An 18668-nucleotide genomic window follows, 5' to 3' on the forward strand; every position below is an offset into this window, starting at 1 on the left:
TTTGGTTCAAACTCCTCCCCTCGGGGCTTCCCTGGTGGCGCGGTGGTTGCGAGTCCGCCTGCTGATGCAGGGGACATGGGTTCGTGCCCCGGTCTGGGAAGATCCCACATGCCGCGGAGTGACTGGGCCCGTGAGCCATGGCCGCTGAGCCTGCGCGTCCGGAGCCTGTGCTCCACAATGGGAGAGGCCACAACAGTGAGAGGCCCGCGTACCACAAAAAAACAAAACAAAACAAAAAAAACTCCTCCCCTTGCCTTCTCCTTACACTAGCCCATCCCCTGTCTGCAGCCACATACATAATCTTGCCTCTTGCCTCCGCCAGATTCTCAGGTGCCCAGACAATAGGAAACCACTTACGGCTGGGACCTGGGGCTGTACTTTGGAGGCCAGTTAACGTACTTCCTGGAAGTCCGTAATTGTGCTGCTGCAGTTGGGGCGCCCAGCCAGGATCTCTCTGATCTCTGGATGCTTGGCTGACCAGCCCTCCCGTTTCCTCTCCTCAGCCTTCGCAGCGGGCCTGTTTGTACTCCGTACCTCTGACCTTCCTTCTTGAGCAGTGCCATTGGTTCTAGAGCTGGGGACATTCTCTCTGAAGCTCTCAGGAACTGGCTCCCTCTCTCTGGGGGAGGCCAGGAAAGCAGCCGGACTGCACATTGTTTGTAGTTGAGGTTAAAATGAGAAGCTATGAATGGTGACCTGGTCTCTTGGCATGTTGGCAAACCAGGGAAACTTGAGTTTTCTGACGATTGTCCTTGATTGTCCTTTCCCCCTAGTCAGAGGTGTTTGGCCAAGGAGAAGAGATTGTGGGAGGAGGGAAAAACTGCCTCTTTATGGCCCCTACCTGGAACTCTGTTGTTTGACCCGATTCCTGACAGCATTATCACAGGGGAAACTCCACCATTCTTAAGGCTCCTGGGAACTTTCAGGGTCTCCTTTCTCAGGATCGCGAACAGCTTTCTCTTTGGAGAAGTGTTGCCTAATGGCGGTGCTCTGGAAAAGGGATGATGCAGATAGAAAGCTGTTGTCACTTCATCAAGCTACAGACCATTTCCTCTAAATTTGTGACTCCAGGAAAGGCCGGTGAAGAAATCACACATGTAGCGACCGAGACTGTGGTATAATGGGCTGGCTGACGACAGTGTTTTCTGCAGTGCTGAAAGCTGTGCTCATTTTCTCACCCACACCCCCATCCAAACAAGCGCAGTAGAATGATAGTTACAGTAACAGGTACCACTTATTGAGTGCTTACTCTGCACCAGACACTGTCCTAAGTGTATGTCACGTACATTATCTCATTTAATTCCTACAACAACCTAATGTGGTACTGGTCTTACTTATTTTACAAATGTAGGGAAATGGAGGTTACTTGCTACAGTCACAGAGCTAGTAACTGGCATAGTTGGGATTTGAACCCAGGCATCCTGACTCCTTGCTTACCAGAGTCTTTGCATTCCTGACTAGGGCAGTCATTTACCCTCCCTGAGGCTCAGTTTCCTCTTCTGTGCCTTCAGGGTGAAAAGAAATCACCCTCCACACACTGGTGGTGTCAGATAGCACTGAAGGACATTGGTTCAAAGGCTTCATGAACTCTAGTGTCAGTAAAAGTGCTGTTAAATTTCTCCTGGGTCTCTGGCTCCTGGCGTGGGAGTCAGTGGGGCAACCCTGCCCTCTGCTGTTGTACTGTTGGTGTTGCTGTCCTGTTTATTGACCCAAAAGCCTTTGATTCTAGTTTGTCTAGTTTATCTCTAAGGAAACAGCCAGCCAGCAGGTCATTAAGGCTGGCTGCTGGATAGATGCCTGGGGCCTGGGGCTTGCCCCGCAGGGAAGGGGAAGGACAAACACCTGGGCCTTCTTCTGCCCCGACAAGGGACTCCAGCATGAACAGAGTGGGACTTCTAATATGTAGCAGCAGCTTGTGACCTTCAATGTGCCTTAATCCTGCTCTGTTCTTTGGAAAAACAAAAATAAGACCCCATAGAAGCCCCACATTGGCTGTGCAGGGCAGAGATGGAGGGGGTGGGGGTGGGGCCAGGGATGGACGACTGATAATTTACTAAGCATTGTATTGGGAGTTTCACTTAGATTATCTGATTCAACCCTCATGGTAACCCTACAACCCCATTTTATACAGGAAGGCCCAGAAAGGTAGAGTAACTTGCCCAGGGTCACACAGAGCTGACACTCGAAGTTAGGTCTCTCTGGCTCCAAAGAAGGGTCTTCTTTCCACTGTGACTCCCACGAAAGAACATTAGACCTGGAGTCAGAAGACCTGGATTTGAGCCTTAGCTGAGCCAGGCCAGCTGTGTAACTGTGGGCAAGTTCCTTAGCTGTGATGAGTCTCAGTTTCCTATCTCTAAGATGTGGTGAAAGTAACCCACCTCATGAAGTCGTTGTGAGGATCACGGAGGTAACACATCAGAGAGCACTCGGAAAACATTAGGATGGGGTGATGTAAAGGGTCAGCAGCAGCATGTAGCAACACTGTGCTCCTGAGCCGTTCTCATTTCATTTTGTGCATCATCTACTGTATTAAAGCACCCAGTTAGCTGCTGTCAGGGACACAGATTGGACCTACTGGTCATATCTCCCAGTTGGTTCCCTCAGACAGCTGAAAAACAGGTCAAAACTTGGAGCGTTCCTAATAATGGGCTGTAGTCTGGCTTCCATTCTGTCTCTCCCTTGGAACATTCCCTTGGGGGTGTCCCAGAGGATAGACTCAGCGGTCCGTCCGCTGGCCACTCTTCAGTCCTCATCTTGTATGGCCTCCCGAGCTGCCCTGGAGGTAGTCAGGTGAATCAGAGTTTGCAGTCAGGCTGCTTGAGTTTCCATCCCAGCTCCTCATGAGTCACCGCCTTAACCTTTCTTTGCCACAGTTTCCTCATCTATAAAAGAGTGAAATGGTTCCCACCTCAAAAGGTTGTTGTGCAGACTAAATTTGAACATGTATTCAAAGCCCTCAGCAGAGTGCCTGGCTGTAATTAAGACTTAATATATGTTAGCGTTTATTATTAGTGTCTCGGTCACTCTTGAAACGTTTCCTTCCCTTGGCTTCCCTGACATTCCATGCCCCCTTTGTTTCCTCCCACTTCTCTGGTCATTCCAGTTTGCTTACCCCCCTCTATCCAGCTCTGAAACATTGCCGTTCCTCCAGGTGGGCTCACTGTTCCCTCCCTGGGCAGTCTTACCCACCCCCATGGCTCCTGTCCTCCACATGCTGATGACCACATACTCCACATACTGATGGAATCGGTGTGCAGTCCAGACCTCTCCACTGAGTTCTAGACTAGTATCCTGCTGTTAACTTCACATGTCCATTCGGAGGTCTTGCAGGCATCTCAGACCCAGCTGGGCCTTCAGTCTTCCCCCTAGAACTGGCTCCTTTTCCATCGTAACCTGTCCTGTTGAATGGCACCACCATCCACCCACTGCCCAAGCCAGAACCCAGGTGTCCTTCATGATACCTCTTCTTTCTCATCCTTATATCCAAGCCTGTCAGTTTTATCTCCAGATTATACTTTGAATGCGTTCACATCTTTCCATTTCTCCTATCACCACCGTGTTCCAGTTTACCATCATCCCTCACCTGATGACCACAGTAGCCTTCTAACTGTCCATGGTCACTCTGGACCCCCAATACATTCTCCACAGAGCGACCAGAGTGAGTGGTCTTTAAAAAGAAAAAAAATCTGGGCTTCCCTGGTGGCGCAGTGGTTGAGAGTCCGCCTGCCGATGCAGGGGACACGGGTTCGTGCCCCGGTCCGGGAAGATCCCACATGCCACGGAGCGGCTGGGCCCGTGAGCCATGGCCACTGAACCTGCGCGTCCGGAGCCTGTGCTCTGCAATGGGAGAGGCCACAACAGTGAGAGGCCCACGTGCCCCAAAAAAAAAGAAAAAGAAAAAAATCTGACCACGTCACACTCTGTCATCTCTCTGTCCTCATACACTTCAACGACTCTCCAGCATTCTTGGATAAAGGCCAAAGTCCTTTCTGTGGCCTGTAGAGTTCCCCATGGTCTGGCCTCACCCCATAGCCTCCCGTTTCCTCTACTTCAGCCTTGCTGCTCTTCACAGGTCCAAAACTCGCCCTTCTTCCTTTTGACAAGGCCTTTGATCCTGCTGCCTCTGCCTGGAATGCTCTCTCACCCTCTTTTCGCCTAGTTAACACCTGCTCATCCTTCAGGTCTTTACCTGGATGAGGAACGGATGTCTCAGGGAAACAGTTACAGAATAGGTTGTGGCCCCTGTTTTATGCTTTCATAGACCTTCCCTTGAAGCTTTTTTTGTGGGTTTAATCTCACATTTATTCATTTGCTCATCTCCTTAGTGACATCCTGAGGTCTCTAATATGCTAGCATAACTTGGTCAGGGACCACAGGGTTTTTTGCCCTTTATGTGTCACCACTGAGCACATGTTGGCATGTTAGGGATATTTGTTGAATGAACTGCCTGGGGTGGCCAAGTGATGTGATGAAAGTGAGGCCTTTCCCTGCCCTTCCCCTTCCCCACATACTTCCCTTAGCAGCCACCGTGGCTGCAGTTACTGTAAATGGCAGGGAGGAACTGGTTCCAGACATTGGGTTATTTGGGACAATTGCCTACAAGTGTCGAGTGAAAAGTGAATGATTTGTCTTCTGGCCCCAAAGGAGCCAAAGAGGCTGACCCAGGAGTCCTCCTGTCCAGCAGCAGGTCTTGAGCTGTACTCTGTAGGTACAGTCCAGACAAGAGCAAGCCCTGGAGAGAGAAAGAGAAATGTTCAACTATGGCCCAAACTAGTTATGAACTGTCCTGAAATCTGACAAATCCCAATTCTAATCGCAAGTTTTTTAATGTATTTGTTTTTCAAATTTTTAGAAATCTTTGAAGGATGGCATTAGCTAAAGATGCCCATTGAGTATAAAGTGGGGAAAAAAAGTATCTTTTACTTGTGGGTGATTTATGGCAGGGAGGGGGTGGATGGTTTGGCGATTCCCCAAGAACTTGGAAATGAAGTTTGTCCTCTGGGAGTTAAACTAGTTGGATCTGTGTGTAACAAGAGCAGTATTGTGTGGTAGTTAAGAAAGACTCTAGAACCAGATTGCTTGGGTTAGAATCCTGGTCCTGCCATTTATTAGCTGTGCACCTTTGGCAAGTTACTTACCCTTTCTGTGCTTTGCTTCCTCATCTATGAAATGGAGAAAGTAGCCTAGTGCCTGCCTCGTCATGTTATTGTGAGGGGTGAGTGAGTGAAGCCATGCGTGGCCCTGGTGGGACCAGGGCTTGCAGAGTGAGTGCCCATGACTGGTAGCCATTTGTTAGTAGCTCCCAGGGAGCCCAGTGTCTGCCAGGGCTGAATAGTACGTGAATTGGTGATTGTTACATATCTAAAGAAGTAATGATTTTTTTTCAATTAAAAATTAGTTTAAAAACCAGTAGAATAATGAGTGGCCAACAGTGAAACAGTGAAAAGTCCGGCAAAACTAGAAGTATGCAAAACTAGAAGTATGTCCACATAGAGATACTGAATCTGGGTTTAGTCACCAGAAGGGTGTTCTTTGTTGTAGGCGGGGCTGATTTGGCTAGCTCATGGCTGCCAGAACGAAATTTCTCTCCATGGCTCCTCATTTCCCTGTATTTTAAGTCCATGCTCACAGTGCAGCCTTCTGATGCCTAACTCGGCTTCCTGGGATTCTTGATGACAGGAAGGATCAGGGAGCAGCACCTGTACAGGGGATGTGGTGTTCTGATTTCAAGGGCCAATTCATAAATGGACAGAGGTCAATAAATGGTTAGGATAGACACATCCTAGAATGTCTGCACCTCTCTGGATACTATGAAGTCCTGTTCCTGGACCTAAAAGGTCAAAAATGAGGCCTGAATTAGGGTCCTGGATTCACCAAGGTGACGCTAGCCTTGAAGAGGTCTCTGGGTGTTCAGCCAGTCAGCGTTTCTCCGACCACAGCCCTTCAGCATTGACCTACTGGTGTAGAATGTTTTGCTCACCTAACTCCTTCCTCTTACAGAGGAAGAAATGGAAGCCCAGAGATGTTTAATGGCTTGCCTTAGATCACACAGCAAGTTTGTTGTCAGCCAGGTTAGATTTTCAGGTCTTCTCTGCCAGACATTTCCCGGAGATTTGTCAAGGTATCCAAAGCACTCTTTCCCTGTGCAGTCAGGGGAAGAATGTGTAAACACAGCATTTGACACTGAATGTTAAACATTCAGTTTTCTAATATTAGTGTTACAGAGCAACAGTGGATAATTATCTACAAAGGAGTTGTGACCCTGTTCTTTTACAGCTCATGCAGGCAAATCTCAGGTGTTAAAAGGACCACCTCAGTGGAGACGTGGCCTGAGGATGAAGCCGTGGTCTGCTGTTAGAGAACACTGGTTGGCCAGCAGGCTTCAGTGGATGTACACACAGCCAGCTGTGGACTTGAGACAAATGCCTGTTCAGGGAGAGGAACTGGCAGCTAAGGACCAGCGCTCTCTTTGGTGTTTCAGGCTTTGTGTTTTCTTCATTGGGAGCCTCTGCTTGCTTAAATACCTCTGATAACTCCTCACCACCTGTGGGTGACCTGACTCTTGGTGGTCTGCCGTGCCCTCTTCCCCCATCCCAGCCTCCCCTCTGCTCGCTCTTCACATGCGCCCTGTGCTGCGGCGGATGGACCTTCCCCTGTTCCGCCTCAGTGCTTTTGCACATGTTGTTCCTTCAGGTGGAATGCCTCTTGTCTGCCTGGCGATCAGCCTGTTAGACTCAGCCGATGCAGCCAGTCCTCTGTGGAGGAGCCTCCCCGAATGCACCCACACTCCTCCCCACCAATCAGAGGAGCATTTTTCTCTGTCTTTGTTACTCTCCTTGTATAACCTCAGTCGTGGCCCTGTCAGTATCTGCTTACACGTCTAACATCAGTCTCGGAGTATGAAATTCTCTGAGTCCGGAGCCACATCCAGTTCATCTTTGTTTCCCAGAGCTCGGCAGAGTGCCAAGAACGCAGCGGGCACTCAGTGCTTGTTGGGCGAATCATGTTTTTATCGAACAACCATCTTTCTCTTTTGACACTTGGATAAAGCCCTTCCAGTGCACGTCATCCCCATATCTTTGTTCTGCAGTATTCTCCCAGGCAAGAGCTCTTTTTCTGAAATGGGGGCATAGAATAAGATCTCTGTCTATAAATGTCATTCTGGAGCTAAAACCAGCAATGCTGCAGCCTTGAAGGATGGCATGCCTTCTGCACTGCCCAGCCCACTGTGCTAATTTGCCTTGTAGTTTTCCCACAAGGGCTAGAATCCCTCCTCACTTGGGCAGTGCTGGAAGGGTGCTAACAAGCTCTCTGTCTCCACACTCCTCCCTATTACCAGGAAAAACCTCCCAGTACCTCAAGCCAGGTTTCAGGTTTGAATTAGGGTGGTTTTCTCTTACGTGTCAGTCACCTTCTGGTCCTGCCTCGCTGAGGCGGCCCGGTGGTGATCCTGGTTAGAACAGGGGGTGCCCCACTCCACTCCCATCAGTAGCACTGACTCTTGCAGCAGCACCGGCTGTTTTTGTTTTTGTCAGCCCTTGCGTTTTGTTTTGTTAACTTGTTTCAGTTCCAAAGGCTGCCTTTTCATGAGAAGACCCTATATTCTGGAGTCACCTTTTCCCACTGTACCTTGAGCAACACTGCGGTGTCAGTGAGGAAAAGACAGAGGCATGGGCTTCCCTGGTGGCGCAGTGGTTGAGAGTCTGCCTGCTGATGCAAGGGGACACAGGTTCGTGCCCCGGTCCGGGAAGATCCCACATGACGCGGAGTGGCTAGGCCCGTGAGCCATGGCCACTGAGCCTGCATGTCCGGAGCCTGTGCTCTGCAACGGGAGAGGCCACAGCAGTGAGAGGCCCGCGTACTGAAAAAAAAAAAAAAAAAAAAAAAGACAGAGGCAGCTACTGTGTGTTACACATGAGTAAGAACAGCGCCAGGAGGGTGGAAGTCCCCAGCAAGCCAAGGCTGTACAGAATGTCAACCACCAAACATTTCTGTACTTAAGCTGCATCCAGAACAAGAAGATGAACAAGCTGCCTTGCAGTCATTTCCTCATTTGTAACAAGGGGTTGCTAGTGATTTGTGCTGCCTGCTTCTCAGGGTTCGTGTGAGAGTAGAGTGGAATCAAGTGGAAGAGCACACAGGAAAGAGGAAAGCGGTGGTTTCAGCTTTCAGTCTGCATCAGAAACACCGGGGCTTCTATAAAATGCAATACTTGGGCTCGCTCTCAGCAATTATTATTATATCAGCCTGGGGTAGGTCCAGGAATCATCACTTTCAACAAGCTGCCCAGGGGTGTCCGATGCTGCAGTTCTTTCGACCAAACTTAAAAACACCACTGTAAATCAAATAGCAAGTATAAAATAGTTATTTGAGGCAACTTTAGTGTCTTGGACCTGGAATCCAAAGTCTTGGGTTAAATCCCAACTCTGCCAATTCCTAGACCTGTAACCTTGAATGACCTTCTATTAGGACTTCAGTTCTTCATACATAACAAGGAGATGACATCCCAACCTCACAGGGTTATGAGAATTAAATGAAAGTGTATGAGAACAAGCCCACCCCAGTGTGGGGCTCATGGAGCTCGGTCAGTGTTTTACAGAAAGGGAGCCAAGTGTCCACGACTTCTGGAACATGGTGTCGTGTTAACAAACACAGGGCAAAAGACAGTCCTTGGCATCCAGCTTAATCAGGTATCCTGGAAATCTGGAGAGAACCTTAGAGATATAGTCCAGTCCCTTGAAACTCGGAAGGGAGTATAGAAAGCCCAAGGTGTATGAGGGTACCCAGCCACATGAAATGTGTTTAGATTTTCAGACTGGAAAAATTATTTCCTAATATTTTGAAGGAAGAAAAAGCGGGGATACCTTATTGGCACAGCAACAGTTAGTTACTTTTGAAAAACCGTGGAGATGGGGTAATACCCCAAGTATAGTTTGTTCCATACCTGCCGTGTACCAGGCATTGGGGATCTAATAGTGAAATAAGAATGGAGGTCGCTAACTGGCCCAGTTTTCAAAAAGGAGGAAAAAAGGAGATCCTGGAAAAAGTGAACTTAGAATTCTTCTGACTTGACTCCTTCACAGAATTCTGAATGGGATTTTGTGGACAAATTCTGGTGGAATTCTGTGGAATTTTGCAGATGATGGAATAGGTAGACAGTGAGCATTTAGGAAGGGGGCTGATCACGAGGATTCAGCAGTGGTGGATCAGTCATGACTTGTTAGACCTGACTTCATGTTTTCACTGGGTTGTTGGTCACGAGACCCTCTTGATTCCCACAAGGCAGTTGCTTTCATGATATCCTGACAATAAGAATGTGGGCAGAAAATCTAGAGAAGTCAGATGGAGGAGTTCAGCATACCCAGCACTTCAGGGCCCTGGGTAGGTGTTGGAGAGGCTGGATTCCTGAATGCCTCATTAGGGTTCCTGTTGAGGAAGGGGCATGGGATTGGAGGTCAGCAAACCAGGCTTTTAATCTCAGTCCTGCACTTCCCCGCAGTAACCTTGGATGGATTACCTAACATCCCTCGGCTTCCCTTGCCCTGTCTGTGCTGCATGTACTCCTTTTGAGGTTATTGCAGGGACTAACCTGGATGATGAGCATAAAAGCCCTTTGTAAATTGAAAACGCATTGTAAACCTTAGTTATCACCACTCTAGAAGTTGCTCATAATGGGGGTCCTGAATCATTTACTAGGCATCTGCAAATGTCAGGGGTGGGCCTCATGTATTCGATCTGGAGGTAAACAGGTACGGGCTCCGAGCCCCTCCTGTGTGTGATGTGCTTGGGGATGTGTCAAGGAAACCCTTTCCAGAGGACACTGAGTGCTCTTTTGGAGGTGGGCCTGGAAAAAGGAGGAGACAGACTTCCCTGGTGGCGCAGTGGTTAAGAATCGCCTGCCAATACAGGGACACGAGTTTGAGCCCTGGTCGGGGAAGATCCCACATGCCGCGGGGCAACTAAGCCTATGTGCCACAACTACTGAGCCTGTGCTCTAGAGCCCGCGAGCCACAACTGCTGAGCCCATGCTCTGCAACAAGAGAAGCTACCGCAATGAGAAGCCCGCACACCACAACAAAGAGTAGCCCCCACTCACCGCAACTAGAGAAAGCCTGCGTTCAGCAACGAAGACCCAACGCAGCCAAAAATAAATTAATTAATTTTTAAAAAAAGGAGGAGACAGTCACCAGCTGGAGGTGGAGGAGGCTACAGGAGCTAAGGGAGCAAAGGCTTGGGACTGCCCAGGGAGAGCCTACGTGGCCAGGTCAGGAAGTAGAGTGGGGCAGGAGGTGGCCAGAGTGGTGACCCCAGGAGGGACGCTGGAGAGACAGCCCTGGGGGTCCTGAGTGCAGGGCACCCAAGCAGCCTTTGCCTCTGGACAGGAGCACTAGGAAAAACACGTGAGAAGGTGTTTACTCTAAACCATGGGACTTTTGTGTTTTTTGGCTGCGCTGGGTCTTTGTTGTGGCACGTGGGTTTCTTTTCATTGCGGTGAGCTGGCTTCTCTAGTTGCGGTTCACGGGCTTCTGTAGGTGTGGCGCACGGGCTCCAGAGTTCACGGGCTCAGTAGTTGCGGTGCACAGGCTTAGTTGCCCCACAGCATGTGGGATCTTAGTTCCCTGACCAGGGATCGAACCCGTATCCCCTGCATTGGAAGGTGGATTCTTTTTGTTTGCTTTTTTTTTTTTCCCTCTTCGTTGCTGTGCGCGGGCTTTCTCTAGTTGCGGTGAGCAGGGACTACTCTTCGTTGCGATGCACTGGCTTCTTATTGTTGTGGCTTCTCTTGTTGCGGAGCACAGGCTCTAGGCACGCAGGCTTCGTAGTTATGGCAAGTGGGCTCAGTAGTTGTGGCTTGCGGGCTCTAGAGCTCAGGCTCAGTAGTTGTGGCGCATGGGCTTAGTTGCTCCGCGGCATGTAGAATCTTCCTGGGCCAGGGCTCGAACGTGTGTCCCTTGCATTGGCAGGCAGGTTCTTAACCACTGCACCAGAGAAGCCCGGAAGGTGGATTCTTAATCACTGGACCACCAGGGAGGTCCCAGGACTTCTGTTTGTTTTTGTCCTTTATCGTTTTAAAAAGCAGCACTTAAGTGTAAGAAAAAATGTAAGCAGTATTAAAAGGTAGAAAATGAATGCTATTTCCTCCATGCTGCTTGTCTCACTACCCTGAAGAGAAACCAACAGCCACATGGTAGAGTCCGCCAGGTGGTCTCTAAGGATTACGCGCATAGACTTTTGAAATGGTGGGATCATACTGCACACTCTCTCTGATGCCTGGATTTTTCACGTAACACTTTACCCAGGACAGTTTCTGCTTCAGGACCCTAGGATCTACCTCATTATTATTATTTTTTTAAATATTAATTTATTTATTTTTTGGCTGCATTGCGTCTTTGTTGCTGAATGAGGGCTTTCTCTAGTTGTGGCGAGCGGGGGCTACTCGTTGTTGCGGTGTGCGGGCTTCTCATTGCAGTGACTTCTGTTGTTGCGGAGCACAGGCTCTAGGCGTGGGCTTCAGTAGTTGTGGCACATGGGCTCGGTAGTTGTGGCTCATGAGCTCTAGAGCGCAGGCTCAGTAGTTGTGACACATGGGCTTAGTTGCTCCACAGCCTGTGGGGTCTTCCCAGACCAAGGCTTGAACCCGTATCCCCTGCATTGGCAGGCGGATTCTTAACCACTGCACCACGAGGGAGGCCCCTACCTCATTATTCTTAACATCTGCGTAGTATTCTGTCACGTGGAAGTGAGATTGCATGTAGCCCATCCCTGCTGATGGGCACATGGATTATTCCTCATCTTTCAGCATGAAACCATGCTGGACACAGGTCTTGGCACGTTTGTAGGAATATTTCTCTGGGCAAAATTTCTAGCAGTAGACTTGCTGGGACCCTCATCTGACTGCTGCTTTAGTATGGAAAGTGAACTGGAATTGAGGGGGAGCAGAGGCAAGAAAAACAGCAGATGAGGATGACGCCGCTCCCCTTCCAAGGTCTCCGAGCTCCCATCCCTGGATGGAGTCCTCCCGGCCAGTAGAGGGCCCCACACGGACACAGTTCCTTGGGCTTCAGGTTATCTGACCAGAGCTGCCTTCTGAGAAGAGGTTGGGGTGATTCATTCATTCACCACTGCTCCCCAGAGCACTCACTTGCGGCCACTGGCCCTGACGGCTGTCCTTGCCAGCTTCGCAGCCGCCTTGAAGCCCAGTGTCTCAGCTGGTTCCGAGGAGTCAGTTTGCTGGGCTCTCCTCCAGGTTTCCAACTTGTGAAATGTGCAGGAGATTAGTACCTCCCCTGCCATCTTATCCCGTCCGTCACTGCCAGTCCAAGGATCCCTGCAGTTGCCTCTGGCAGCCGCAGCCTCTGAATCCTGTGCCAGCTGCTCTGGTACCTAGAAGAGCAGCTTTCCACCCAGAACCAGTATCCAGGGGCAGGGGATGGAAGTACAGCCTCCATTGTGACCTCCCGCCTCCCAGTTCTGGGGGGGTTGGAGGCCTTTGAAGTTGGCCCTGAGGAGCCACACGCTTGAGTCTCATCAGCCAGCGGCTTCTCACGTCTGGTGGTTTTGCGTCCTTCATGGTTCCTCCTGCAGTCTGGATTTATAGGGGTCAAGTGGACTCCACCTTGGAGGGGCCTCCGCTTCAGGTCAGCACTGGGGGAGGCAGCCACACCTCTTCCAGGGGGAGGCAGTTTTATGGCATTGAGAGGTCCTTACACTAGTTCCCCACACACCCACCCACCCACTGAGTCCTTTGTGAGGGGAGTAGGGGGGATGGAGAGCGCCTGCAGCCTCCTGCTCGCATTCCTAGACACCGACTCACTGCACCCGCCGCCGCTGGAACAGCAGAGCTGTGTGAAATGTCAAGAGGAGTTATGCTCATGGGCTCCCTGGCCCCGTCTCTTTGTGGCTTGCATTTTCTTCCATCCACACTCTGTTCATCAGATGGAAATCAGAGGGTGCAATTAGAAGATAATTTGCTAGTTCCAGACTTAATTTGGGGCCCCCTTCTTGCCTGATCGAATTACAGGAGAACATAATAGATTTTTGGTGAGAAATAGTTGGCTCTGTCACTGGAAGAAAGAGAGCTCCCAGCTCTCATCTGGGCCGGCCTTTCGGTATACTGTGTGTTGTTCCCCCCACCCTTCCACTCTGCCCCACCTCCTCTGTGGCTCTTGTGTGGCCCCCAGGCAAGGATCCTGATCCCCTCAGGGCCAGCTCAAGACGTTTAAACTCAACTTGAGACCCAAGGAAAACAAGGAGCCCTCTGCAACCTCATAGGGCTGAAAAACATTGAAGCTGGCAGCTATTTAGAGACCTCACCAAGGCTGAGACAGGGGCAGCAACTTGCTGAAGGCCACATAGCTAGCCCATAGTGGTAGTAACAATAGTCTTAATGATATTAGCAGCTAACATTTATCAACCCTTAATGTGTTCCAAACTCTGTGCCAAGGGCTTATGTGCAGTGCCTTGTCGTACTCAAACCCAGACAGTCTGGCTGCGGGCCCAGGCTGGGCTCCAACATAGCAATGGTAGAGCTCAAGTTCGACAGCCTGGGTTCAAATCCTGGCTTCACCTCTCACGTGTACAACTGGGTGACCTCAGGCAAGGGATTTAAACTCTCTGTACCTCTGTTCCTTCCTCTGTAAAAAGGGGGCGATCACAGGACTGCCTGCTGGTGTGGGTTAAAATTCACTTATGCTTGTAAGTGCTGCACATAGGGCTTGGGACAGGGTGAGTGAGGGTGAGCCCTCGTCCAGTGCTCACTGCCTGCTGGCTGCCTCTGGGGCTGGAGTGTGGGGTCTGTGTGGCAGGAGATAGACGTGGCTGAGTTCTGCAATAATGCCAAAGGCTGGTCTTCATGATTAGAGGCCGGAAACGGTGTGGTTGAGTGTGCTGCCTGTGGAGCAGTGGTCAGCAGACTAGCCCACCGCCTGTTTTTGTATGCCCTGTGATTTTTACATTTTTAAGTGGTTGAGGGGGGAAAGCAAAAGAATACTTTGTGGCACATGAAAGTAACATGAAATTCAAATTTCAGTGTCCATAAATAAAGTTTTATTGGAACAGAGCCACATCCGTTTGTTTACATTTTATATATGGCCACTTTCGTGCTGCAGTGACAGAGTCTGTATTCGTGTAGGCCTGCAAAGCCTAAAATGTTTGCTGTCTGGCCCTTTACAGAAAAAGTGTCCCAACCCCGGCTCTTACTGGATTTGAAACCCAGCTCCCCCACTTACCAGCTGTTTGTCTTCAGGCTAGTGACACAACCATTCAAAACCTCAGTTCCATCATCTGTTAAGTGGGGGTGATAACATCTACCCTGTAGATTGGCCATTTAAGTATGATAGATAACAGATGCAGAGCACTTAACACAGGGCCTGGAACGTCCTAAGTGCTCGATAAATGCCAACTTATAACAGGGTGCAAACACCCTCTCTTATCACACTCGTTATCCCTGTGCCCAGTCAGTAGAGGAATGGGAAAAGGCTCCCTTGACACACAGCCACCACCTTCGCCACAGGCTTTCCTGTCATAGTGACAGGGTGACTTCAGTGGAGAGGAGTGTGTGCCTGGTGGGAAAGAGCTGGTGTCGCTCCCTCAAGTCCAGCAATGAGTTCTGGACGTGCCTACGTCTTCTGGGGGCTCTCCCAGTGGTGGGCCCTCGTTTGGTCAGTCCTGCAGCTGGGGCTCTTCAGGCAGGCCCCACTCCAGATACCTGGCCAATCATCCCCACAGACACCATGGGCCTTGTCCTCCATCGTGCCCTGTTTTTCAGTTTGAGAAGCCTGGTTACCATGGTCACCGTGGAAGAAGCACCACTGCCTGCTGAGGCCGATGGCTGGCATTCTAGGAATGAATGAATGAAAGAAAGAAAGAAAGAAAGAGAGAGGGGACAGGTGACCTGGGATACAGGCTCTGTGCTCCTCCTACTTGCAGGAGGGCTTTGAAAGAGATCTTTCCCCTTGAAGAGGCAGAATGAAGCTCAGGGCTGAGACCTTCAGCCCTAGAGTCACATGAGTCTGCATTTAAATCCCAGCCCTGCCACTGACTAGTTTTTTGGCCTCGGGTAAGTTACCTAATCTCTCTGTACCTCACTTTCTTTGTGTATACCATGGACATAACTCCCATGTCAGAGAAATAAGACAGTGTCATACAGGTGCTTGCCACACGGAGAAACAGCAGGTGTCAGTTAACACCCTGGGCCTTGTTTCCTCATCCACAGTGCAGCTCTGCCCAGAAGTGGAGTGGCAGTCTCCAGGCCAGGCAGAGGGAAGGAATGAATGGGGACCCTAGTGCCAGCACCAAGTAGATGCCAGCCCAGAGCAGACAGCCCAGAGGGCAGCTCTCTGGACCTGGGTCTCTGGACCAACCTCTCCTGCCAGAGGGCCCCCCACTTTAGGGGGTGGGTGTGGCTTGGCCTGGAGCTGGTCTTCTGTGTTTTTCTTCACCTCCGAGCAGAGTTACCGTCCTTTGGGCGGCTCTTCAGGCTGGGGACACTTGGGGCAGATGTGCTCACCCCCTCTCCTGCCCTGCCCTTCCCCGAGCTCAGGGACGGACACCCAGCCATTCCTGGTTATTGTCTGCGGCGCCAGCCTGCAGCCTCCCTCCCGCTCAGCTCCACCCCTTGCCTGCAAGGTCTGTTTCCTAATAGCTGCTCCAACCACACACCTCGTTCCGCGCGGAGCCCCTCCCCTTCCTCCCTCCTTCCCCCGGCAGGGGTGGGGCTGGAGAAGAAGGCTAACTTGACAGCAGCGCCTCTTTCCTGGCTAGTCACCGGCCCCTGCCCAAGAATCCTTGTGTGCGTGTAGCCTCCGCAGAGAGGTGCTTCTCCCGAGTCCTGAGGGGCCATCCAGCCTCCAAGAACTGGGGGGCAGCATCCCAGCCATGAGCCCCTGCGGGTCTCTGCTGGGGGGCAAGGGGCCCAGAGCGCTCACACCTCTCCGGCCCCTCCAGAGGGAGAGGTGAGCCGGGCAGCCAGCCCACAGCCAGCAGTGCCGGAGCCCCGGGCCTGTCATGGTGGCCGTCTGCCGGCTAGAGGCCCTCCCAGACGGGTTTGCAGCTGAGCTTGTGTATCTGATGTGGGAAGAAGATGGGGAGTTACTTGTCCGTCCAGGCTTACTTCACCTCCAGAGACCCCTTCCGGTGAGTTGGGCTCCGAGTCCTCTTCCCATCTCCTCTTTGGGCCCCTTGTCCTGAGGGGAGGGCAGATGCCTCCCTGAATCTGCTTCTCAGATTTCACTTGTCCTTTGACCGTGTGTCAGGCAGAAGCCAGTGGAAGCTGCTTCCAAGCAGAACCAGGCTGGCGAAGGCTTCCCCCATGTGCTGGGAATGGGAGGTGAGGGGTGGGCCCAGAAGGCAGCTCCTGGGGAGCTCGGCCTCTCCTTCCTTCCCAGACACACCTGGAAGAGCCTCTGAAAGGTGCCGCCGACCCGGCCTGCTCTTGGTGTTACTGCTTCCAGGGGAAGAGCACAGCTAGGGTGCTGTTCTTCCAGCTCTCACACGTCTCACCTGCCTGCAGGCTGTGCCGCCTGCCCAGGAATTTGTCCCAACAAGCAGGATGGGCAGGTTTTGCCAAACAGCATGGAAGCTGGCGAGGCCTGGGTGTGGGCAGCCCCGTCCACGGTAGGCACTCTCACTATACACGTTTGTTCTCTTAATGGCAGGCACCTTTGCTTCTGGCCTTTAAGGGCTCCTGTGCTCCCTATGAGTACAGTTGCTGGGGAAAGGCCTGGGCAAGTGAGACTGGGGCAGCTGGCTTTGGAGTATCCTGAGCTGTGGGGCTGGCCCTCGTGCCTGCCAGGTCCCCAGGCCTGAGCTTCTGTGGGGCTTTTCAAAGGGAGATGTGGAAACTTCCTCTCTACCTCTGACCTGCCTTTCTCTGCTCTCTGCCCCACCCCCCCTCCAACAGAAACTCCCCAGGGGGGTTCTGGCCCTCTGGGTCCCTCCTGAATGGAGCCATTCCTGGCTGGGGTGGGGCTTGTTTTCATTCTTTGGGAGCAGCCTGTTGTTCCAAGGTCTGCCTCCCCCTCACCCATGGTCCTGGTCGTCTGGCTTCCCCAACCCAGCCCCTTGCCCCTAACTCGCTGCTGGGATACATAGTCAGGTGGCTGTGCCCTGGGCAGAAAAGCAGAACACCATGTGGTTTCTGGGAATTACTAGACCCTGGTAGAGTGGTGGGAAACCCCTGGATTTGAGGGAGGGGGGAGGGAACTGGTCCTCAGGGCTAACTCTTCCAGGCATCCTGCTATGTACTTTATCCTTTGATCTCTCAACAGCCTCAAGACGTTTTGTATCCCCATTTTACAGATGTGGCAACTGGTTTCAACATAGTTAACTTGTGGGGTCTCTCTGGCCTGCCTCATCTGTCTTCCTGAGTTTCTTCTCTCATCCTCAGGAGGCTGCACCTCCCCCTGCATGTATCCCCCACAGGATCGTTCTCAGGTTTGCTTTCCTCTTGAAGCAGAGAGATTCGAGCAGAAAAAGGGTCCCCATAGTGTGCCTGGCATATGAAGGGATGGCAGAGATTCTCCTCTGCAGAGCCAGTGGGAATTGATCTTGAGCTGTACCATGTGGAATCAAGATGCCAAGTGTTTGAAGTAGCCACTGGGTTAAGCCAGGGCCTCATTAATCCCTCTTACTCTTAATCCTGGGTAGGCAGCTTGGGGGAGGGGTCGTTCCCTTAGAAGCAGGAACATGTGCCCCTTTTAATCTCCAGGGACAAGACACAACTTCTGAGGAGCTAGAGCAGATAATGAACTCTCATCCTGGACCTCTGAGGGCCAGGCCACTGAAACCACCCAGGTCTGCCTGTCCTTTATCTTTTTCTGCCCCAGCTCCTCTGGGCAACCTGACAGCTCTCCCCCCAACTCTGTTTGGCCAGCTGGAGGGGGGCGGGAACGACTGACTGACTGGCCATAGACCCTCTCCGCTGCCCCCTCCCCCAAATGGGAGGCCACATTCCTGAAGCCACTTCTGAAGAGCTAGCCACACATGGGGCTGTGTGCCCCACAGGAGGGACCACCCAGACCCTCCACTCTCCCAGGTAGCAGTCTCATCAGTCACCACTGTCCCTGCCTGGTCAGAAAGATGCTTCTGCCATCAGCCCTCTCCTTTACTACAGGATGTCCTCATGGCAGCCCTCTGACGCCTCCCTGGGCCTCAGTTTCCTCCTCTGCAGAGCATAGGGACTGGACTTCCTGGGCTCCTGAACACGACCCTTACGAGATTCATGGAACAAATTGAGTCCTTGACCCTAGGCCTTGAACACACAGGAGTTCTGGGGCTCTGGTTGCAAGGAGAGTGACGCAACCAAATTCCACGGGGACATCATCTGGCGTGACAGTGCGCAGGGGAAGGAAGAGGGAGCCGGGGATGAAAGATGTGATTTCTGTACCCCCGGCACCCATGCCTGGCAGGTCGCACTCAGCAGAGAGCACTGTCTTCCGCTGCCGGTGCCACCAGCTTGGGGGGTGAGATGCAGTTACAAGTGTCCTCCCAAGTGAGAAAACACCTCGAATTGGAATTTACAAAAGAGGTAAATTAGGGAGTGACTTTTGTCTGACATCTTTAAAGGATTTTTCTTTTTATAGCTTTTCTGTTTAATGCCCAACATTGATTTAATGGGTTTGGTTTACACATTGTCTCTTAAAGAAAACAAGTTCATTTTTGTATTCTAA

At 51.4% G+C, this 18668-nt stretch overlaps 1 protein-coding gene across 8 annotated transcripts in view; it reads left to right on the forward strand.

The window, feature by feature from the left end:
* The window catches only part of LOC101330241 (E3 ubiquitin-protein ligase RNF185), an 85453-nt gene that overhangs the window by 44897 nt on the left and 21888 nt on the right, over nucleotides 1-18668 (forward strand). The window contains exons 1-2 of one of the 8 annotated variants that reach the window (XM_019950113.3): nucleotides 15702-16134; nucleotides 16386-16614. The exons of 6 other annotated variants lie outside the window; for them this stretch is intronic. In XM_019950113.3, the coding sequence (XP_019805672.1) occupies nucleotides 16550-16614 (65 nt within the window). In that variant the 5' untranslated portion in view covers nucleotides 15702-16134; nucleotides 16386-16549. Of the gene's footprint in view, nucleotides 1-15701; nucleotides 16135-16385; nucleotides 16615-18668 lie in introns of those variants that run through there. One more of the 8 variants, XM_004324038.4, reaches the window with a different exon arrangement.

Source organism: Tursiops truncatus, chromosome 13 (genome assembly GCF_011762595.2).
Source record: "Tursiops truncatus isolate mTurTru1 chromosome 13, mTurTru1.mat.Y, whole genome shotgun sequence".
Taxonomy (NCBI): domain Eukaryota; kingdom Metazoa; phylum Chordata; class Mammalia; order Artiodactyla; family Delphinidae; genus Tursiops; species Tursiops truncatus.